Source organism: Colobus angolensis, unplaced genomic scaffold (assembly GCF_000951035.1).
Source record: "Colobus angolensis palliatus isolate OR3802 unplaced genomic scaffold, Cang.pa_1.0 Scaffold13, whole genome shotgun sequence".
In the NCBI taxonomy this organism is placed as follows: Eukaryota; Metazoa; Chordata; class Mammalia; order Primates; family Cercopithecidae; genus Colobus; species Colobus angolensis.
In genome coordinates this window covers 21,125,183-21,132,602 of record NW_012114252.1, presented here as the reverse complement: position 1 = coordinate 21,132,602, position 7,420 = coordinate 21,125,183, and the positions used below count along the sequence as shown (strand labels likewise).

Here is a 7,420-nt window from a genome sequence, read left to right as displayed (position 1 = left end):
GGGCTGCGGGACCGAGGCCGGCCCGCGCGGGGGCGTGGCCTTGCCTGTCACTTTTGCCAGGGGCGAGGGTCGCGGAAGGGACAGCGTCAGGGCCGCTGGAGTGGGGACAGCGGGCGAGGCGCAAACTTTACTAGGAGTTTTTGGCACTTGGAGGCAGAGCCCGTTGGGCGGCGCAGCACGCCCGCCGGGAAACGCAGGGGAACGGCCTGCTTCGCTGAAAACCCGACCAGGACCTAACGGGCCGCGGGACAGCAGCCTCCGGGACCATGGCACGCAACGACTACCAGAACCCGGTCCTCAACCCCTGACTGTCTTCGTCCCCGCCCCCACAGCGCGGTATAAGTACGGCCCGAAACAAAACTGGCAACCACAGTAGCCAATCCACTTGCCAACCTCACTTTGACAGCCCAATCACGATGAAGAGGAGGCGGGGAGCCCGTGAGTAATGCTCCCCGGACTCTTACTACTAGAAACCCAAGTCCTCCGGGAGGCGGAAGGAAGAGGAGGGCCGGGCACGGGCGGAAGTGGCGGCGCATGCGCACTGGCACGCTCTCGGTGTCCTCCGAGCTGAGGCCGCGGAGTGCGCGGGAGACCTACCAATTCCGCGGCGGGACCACCACTCCCAGCAGCCTAGGCGGCTCCCGCGCCTGCGCCATTCGTCACCGCCCTCCCTTTGTGTCGCCTCCCGGTACTCAGTTTGGAACGGCTTGGAGACAAAGGGGCACAAGAGGGAAGCTGCTTCCTAGTGCCGAGCCCCATAAGAGGTGGATAGGCCCGTGGGGCGCCTTCCCTAGCCCTTATCTCTTCCCGCCCTGTGCCACGAACACCGCTCTCGGAGGCTGCTCCCCACATTTGGAAAGGCCGCCAACAGAATGCAGACATCCGGTCGGCCAGCGTCGTGAGGCCATTCGGCTCCCCAACGCCCTCCCCCGCCCCCCGTCCCCATCGCCTGTCTGCCCTCCCGAAGCTCCCGGATTTTGGGCTTTCTGAGAATCCCGGACGCCACGCGAGCCCGTTGCCTAGGCGACCGGCCCCGCGCTCCACCCGCCCCCTTCCGGCCAAAGGGCCGGCCCCTCCTGGGCGTGGCCTCGCGTCTTTGTGCACTGCCCGCCAGTGTTGCGGTTCTTAAGCTGCCTGGGCCTCAGCTTCGGTCTCCGCACGGCTGCGGTCGCCGCGGGTCCACTCCGGGTGGACCCGAGAGCTGTGCTCGCCACGCTTGGCTGCCTGCTTTTCGCTAGTTTTCTTCCGCTTTGAACCCTGGTCTGTTTGCATTGGGTTTTTTTCACCAAGTCGGAGAACGGTGCCTTTTCAGTTTTCACCTTTCTCACCGGACTTTCTCTTTCCCGGAGAGCCGGGTTGGTGGTGCTGCCTGTGTATTCCACGAACCTAAGTAAGCCCTTTCCCCAGCCCTTGCAGTGTTTCTGTGTCAACTCCACGCCAGCGCGCTTCTCCATTTTTTCTTAGCCTCTTAATTTGGACAGGGTCGGATTTCAGCTTTTATCCACCGGGTTTATCCTGTTGGAAAGCAGAGTGCACAGCTTTAGACACAAAATAACTGCAGTTGAAATGGATACACATTCTCGTGGTAAGATTTGGAAACGTGGTATTTGATGGAACCCTGTTGTGACATCTAAAACTATTTGCATTTTTTTTTTAAAAAAAAAGTATTCTGTGTAATCCAGTAAAAATTTGGATTCGTCCAGTATTTATAGAGTAGATTATTAACTGCAGTGGTGCCCATTCCAGCGCCCTGCAGGGTATTTTGTGCTATGGATGTGAGTACGGCAAAGATACTGAATTGAGCTGTTTTGTACTTGGAATCTGATTGTTCACGTTGGAACGTTGCTGCAATGATAAATGGATGGATACTCTTTACACTTTGAAGTGGGTTTAATCTTCACTTTTAAGCCCCTTCATCTCACCTACACATCAGGAGAGCTTTTGCTTTGATATTTGGGGAAATGGCTGTTATTTTTACTTACAGGTCACGCTATTCTGGTCTTGGCCCAGTTAAAAGCAAATGAATACTTTCGTTTCTACAAGATTTATTGGCCACTACTTGGTCTGCACTAAAGACTGTAACACTTGGCCGGACGCGGTGGCTCACGCCTGTAATCCTACCAGTTTGGGAGGCCGGGGTGCGGATTGCCTGAGCTCAGGAGTTCGGGACCAGCTTGGGCAACATGGTGAAACCCTGTCTCTACTAAAAATAGAAAAAAATTAGCAGGGCATGGTGGCGTGTGCCTGTAGTCCCAGCTATTCTGGAGGCTGAGACAAGACAATCACTTGAACCCAGGAGGTAGAGGTGGCAGTGAGCCGAGATTGCGCCACTGCACTTCAGCCTGAGCGACAGAGCAAGACTCTATCTCCAGAAAAAAAGAAAAAAAAGACTATGACAAGATAACATTATGTGGAAACAAACATTATGTCGAATAGAGAGTATAGAGGGAGTACAAAGTTGAATAAGGAAAATTACGCCTTTCCCTCTAAAAGCATGTAAGTAATTTAAAAGTACAATAGTAAGAAATAGACCGGTTCTTCTATTCCTAGCAATCGACTCTAGAATGAATAGTGTTTATCTGAACTCAAGAATAAAGTTGGAAGTAATTTACCCCTTACAAAGATAAGATGGAGTTTAACCTAGGTTATCTTTTTAAAAAAAAAAAATCACAATACAGTACAATCTGAATAATGAATTTGTTCCTCTCTTGTTATGTATTCTCTTCACATACATATAAACCAAAAAGGCATCTTGTGCATTCAACAAGCAATATTGACAAGTGTCTACCATGTGCCAACTACTGGTCTGTGTGCTGGGGATACAGTAGTAAAAAGTTTTTTGGAGCTTTACATTCCATAAAACTTTTAGCCCACCCCTTGGGATAAAAAGTCAAAAAATATTTTATCTTCTTTGGAACAAACTTAGAAGACCAAGCAATAAAACATAATTAACTGTGATAATGAATTTTAAATGTCATTAAAGAAAGGTGCTTAATTTTGAAGATACGTTGTAGAATCTTGTCTGTTTCAGTTTTGTTTCCTGTGGAGTATTGCAAAAATGGATGCTAAAACTTTTCTGTAGAACAGAAATTTCAAATGGATTTAAAAAATAAACATTTAAAAATTAGATTTTTTTCTAAAATTATATTTCCAGACTAATTGAAAATGCTTAAACCTGTGAGAGTCACATATAAGAGATGAACATACAATTCTTTTTCTTTTTTGAGACGGAGTCTTGCTCTTGTCACCCAGGCTGGAGTGCAGTGGTGTGATCTTGGCTCACTGCAACTTCCGCCTCCTGGGTTCAAGCGATTCTCCTGCCTCAGCCTCCGGAGTAGCTGGGATTACAGGTGCCCAACACCATGCCCAGCTAATTTTTGTATTTTTAGTAGAGACGCAGTTTCGTCATGTTGGCCAGGCTGGTCTCGAACTCCTGACCTCAGGTGATCCACCCACCTTGGCCTCCCAAAGTGCTGGGATTACAGGCGTGAGCCCCCATGCCTGGCCAAGCATAGAATTCTTTAAGTTTCAAAGTGCTTAAAAAATAAATGCAAACTCATTCATCTTAAACTTGAAAACCCCTAAACCATATGCTACCATAATCAACTCTGCTTCAGATTTACAAGATTTTGCCTTGAAAGAAAATGTGATACCGAGAACTGGATTTTGTTATTGTTGTCATTAAAGACTAAGAAATGGCATTAATGATATTTTGGAATCATTAACACACTTCCTTGTTGTAAGCTAGATTGGAGAGGGAGGTGACGTCAATTAAATGGATCCTCTTTTTAGGTATATATGGTGTATTAGTCAGGGTTCTCTAGAGGGTCAGAACTAATAGGATGGAGATATATATATATAAGTCTATTAAGTACTAACTTACATGATCACAAGGTCCCACAATAGACTGTCCGCAAGCTGAGGAGCAAGGAGAGCCAGTCTGAGTCCCAAAACTGAAGAATTTGGAGTCCGATGTTCAAAGGCAGGAAGCACCCAGCACGGGAGAAAGATGTAGGCTGGGAGGTATGGTAATGAAGACCATTAGCAATCTATTTTACTTTACCTTAATATTCAACTTGGAAATATTCAATATGCAAAAAGATCACATTTCTAGCCATCATTAGGTATTGAGTTACGTTTATCCTTGTTTTGATGATCCCCCAAAGCCTTAAGAAAACAGAATTGGCTGCTGGGCACGGTGGCTCATGCCTATAATCCCAGCACTTTGGGAGGGCGAGGTGGGTGGATCACCTGGGGTCGGGAGTTCGAGACCAGCCTGACCAACATGGAGAAACCCCATCTGTACTAAAGATACAAAATTAGCTGGGGGTGGTGGCACATGCCTGTAATCCCAGCTACTTGGGAGACTGAGACAGGAGAATTGCTTGAACCCGGGAGGCGTAAGAGAGAGGCAGGAGAATTGCTTGAACCAAGGAGATCATGCCATTGCACTCCAAGAAAAAAAAAAAAAAAACAATTGGCCAGGTGTGGTGGCTTAGGCCGGTAATCCCACCACTTTGAGAGGCTGAGGTGGGTGGATCACTTGAGGTAAGGAGTCCCAGACCAGCCTGGCCAACATGGTGAAACCCCGTCTCTACTAAAAATACAAAAATTAGCCGAGTGTGGTGGCACGCTGCTGTAATCCCAGCCACTCGGGAGTCTGAGACGGGAGAATTGTTTGAACCTGGGAGGTGGAGGTTGCAGTGAGCCAAGATCGCGCCACTGCACTCCAGCCCGGGTGACAGAGCGAGACTCCATCTCAAAAATAAATAGATAAATACATAAAAATAAAAAGGCAAAAATTAGCTGGGCAGGGTGGCGCACACTTGTAATCTCAGCTACTGTGGAGGCTGAAGCAGGAGGACTGCTTGAACCAGGAGGCAGACGTTGCACTGAACCCAGATGAGGCCACTGCACTCCAGCCTTGGTGACAGAGCAAGACTATCTCAAAAAACAAAAAAAAAAAACAGAAAAAAAAAAAGGAGAAAAAACAGTAGAATCACTGCCAGTGAGGGGCTAAAAACATTACATGAATTGTATGAAGACAGAAGATACTATTGTTAATTTAAAAATTATGATGTTCTATGAACAATTCAAATATGCCAGATGTCCAGATTCATGTGCAGATTTGATCTTCAGTGTTACTAAGCTGCTTTCAGAATCTGTGCTCCAGTTATTTCCTTGAATCCATGTGTTCTCACATATTGCAGCTGAGCTTTTTGTTAATTTGCTTTATTTGCTGGCACATCTAATATCTGAATCAGCTTTATCAGGTATTTTACTATTCACATTTCTTCCCACCTGCTCAAGTAATCCCTTGTGTAAGGGATTCATTCATCAACATTCAACAAGCCCTTTTCTTTCTTTCTAAGTTTTTTTTTCCAGCCACAGCAAAACAAAACAACAACAACAAAAACATAAAACCCAAGTCCTTTTCTGAACTTAGTGCAGGGCACAGTGAGAAGTTCAAAATAATGTACAATTTAAGATACTCAGGGAGATAAATATACACTATACACACCACACTAGAAAGTTACAAAATAACATAAGGCAGTAAAGAAGTGATAATATTCAGGAGAATTTAGAGTAGTTAGGTGAGATGAGTGGTTAGCATTGATGTAGACAATATGGTCTCCTAATTCTAACATTTTAACCTTATTAAATTAGACCATAGATTACATTAGACTACAGTTAGCTTGAAACAGAATTGCAGAGTTGGACTTCAGGATATTGAGAAACTACTCTAGGTACACACTTGTTTGTCTCTACTTAAACCTTTGCTTTTTAATAAAACACCAAAGCAAACTTAAAAAAACAAAACAAAAAAAAACAACAACAATAAAAAGCAGGAACCTCTCCTGTTTTAAGAACTGGAAAAGCGAAGGGGACTTTTTCTTTTTTTGAGACATTGTATTGCAAGACACCAATAGAGGCACCTTTTTTTTTTTTCAGATGGAGTCTCCCTCTGTTGCCCAGGTTGGAGTGCAGTGGCGTAATCTCAGCTCACTGCAACCTCCACCTCCTGGCTTCAAGTGATTTTCCTGTCTCCTTTCCTTCAAGTGAAGTCCAGTAGCTGGGACTACAGGTGCACGCCACCATGCCCGGCTAATTTGTGTATTTTTAGTAGAGACAGGGGTTTCACCGTATTGGTCAGGCTGGTCTCGAACTCCTGACCTCAGGTGATCCGCCCAGCTCAGCCTCCCAAAGTGCTGGGATTACAGGCATGAGCCACTGCGCCTGGCCCAATAGAGGCACATTTGTCAAGATAATGTAACTTTCAGAATGTTTTTGTTCTCAAGATACCTGATCATGGAACTTTTAACCTTAAGATGAATCACAAGCAGATATTTCTGCTACACATACCTGATGAATGTAGTTTCCTAGCTTTGGTCATTTCATCCAGAGACCCCAGGAGAGTGTTGAAGTGCAGACATGCTATGTGTGTTGGGGGGGATACACGCTGTGTATTGGAGTGCAGATGTAGTGTGTGTTGGAGTACACACTGTGTATTGGGGTGCACACTGTATTGGGGTGTAGATGTGTGGGGGCCCACACTATTGAGGTGCACGTTGCATTGGGATGCAGATGTGTTTGCTGGGATGCACACTGTACTGGGGTGCAGACATGGTGTTAGAGTGCACAGTTTATTGGGGGTACACACTGTGCATTGGTGTGTATACTGTACTGGGGTGCAGACATAGTGTGTGCTGGGGTGCACACTGTATTGGAATGCTGACGTGGTGTGTGCTGGGGTGCATCCTGTGTATTGGGGTGCACTTATTGGGATGCAGACTGTGCTGGGTTGCACACTGTGTATCGGGGTGCACTGTGTTGGGATGCTGACGGTGTGCTGCAGTGCACACTGTATTGGGGTGCAGATGTGTGTGCTGGGGTGCACACTGTATTGGGGTGCTCACGTGTGTTATGGGGTGGACACTGTGTATTAGCGTGTTGACCTGCGGTGTGCTGGGATGCACACGTGCTTCGCTAACAGGCCAGGGCCCGGCAGCAGAAGCTTGCACTGTAAACGCTCCCCCGGCGCCGCGCACACAGGGCCAGGCTTGTACGGGGCGCACGCGGACGCCTCGCAGGACCTGGGCTAATAAGGAGAGGAGATCGGCACGGTCCCGCCTCTTCCTACGGCCTGCCGGCGCGGCACCGCCCTCCTCCCGCCACCCTTGGCCTTCCCCGCCCCTACCCCTTCGGGCCCTGATTCTCCACCCTGGCGGCGGGCGACTAGAGCCAGGCCAGAAGCAGGCTACCTGAGGACCGCTTCCGGGAGTGGGCGTGGCCCCAAGGGCGTAGGCGGGGCGGGGCCGTGCTGCTTTTGCGCGCCGGGCCGCGTCCCTGGTGTGGCTCTTGTCTCCGCCCAGTCGTAGGCTCTGGCCGCTGACATGCTGAGGACGCGCGGCCGAGGCTT

At 48.0% G+C, this 7,420-nt stretch overlaps 2 protein-coding genes across 2 annotated transcripts in view; one reads left to right on the top strand and one right to left on the bottom strand.

The window, feature by feature from the left end:
• ING1 (inhibitor of growth family, member 1) overlaps positions 1–938 on the bottom strand; it is a 14,528-nt gene extending 13,590 nt beyond the window's left edge. Inside the window, exon 1 of the mRNA XM_011933891.1 lies at positions 598–938. The gene's annotated coding sequence lies outside the window, so the exon portion shown is untranslated. The remainder of the gene's footprint in view (positions 1–597) is intronic.
• Positions 7–7,420, top strand: part of CARS2 (cysteinyl-tRNA synthetase 2, mitochondrial (putative)) — a 67,575-nt gene continuing 60,161 nt past the window's right edge. The window contains exon 1 of the mRNA XM_011933896.1: positions 7–764. Within this exon, the coding sequence (XP_011789286.1) occupies positions 535–764 (230 nt within the window). The 5' untranslated portion in view covers positions 7–534. The remainder of the gene's footprint in view (positions 765–7,420) is intronic.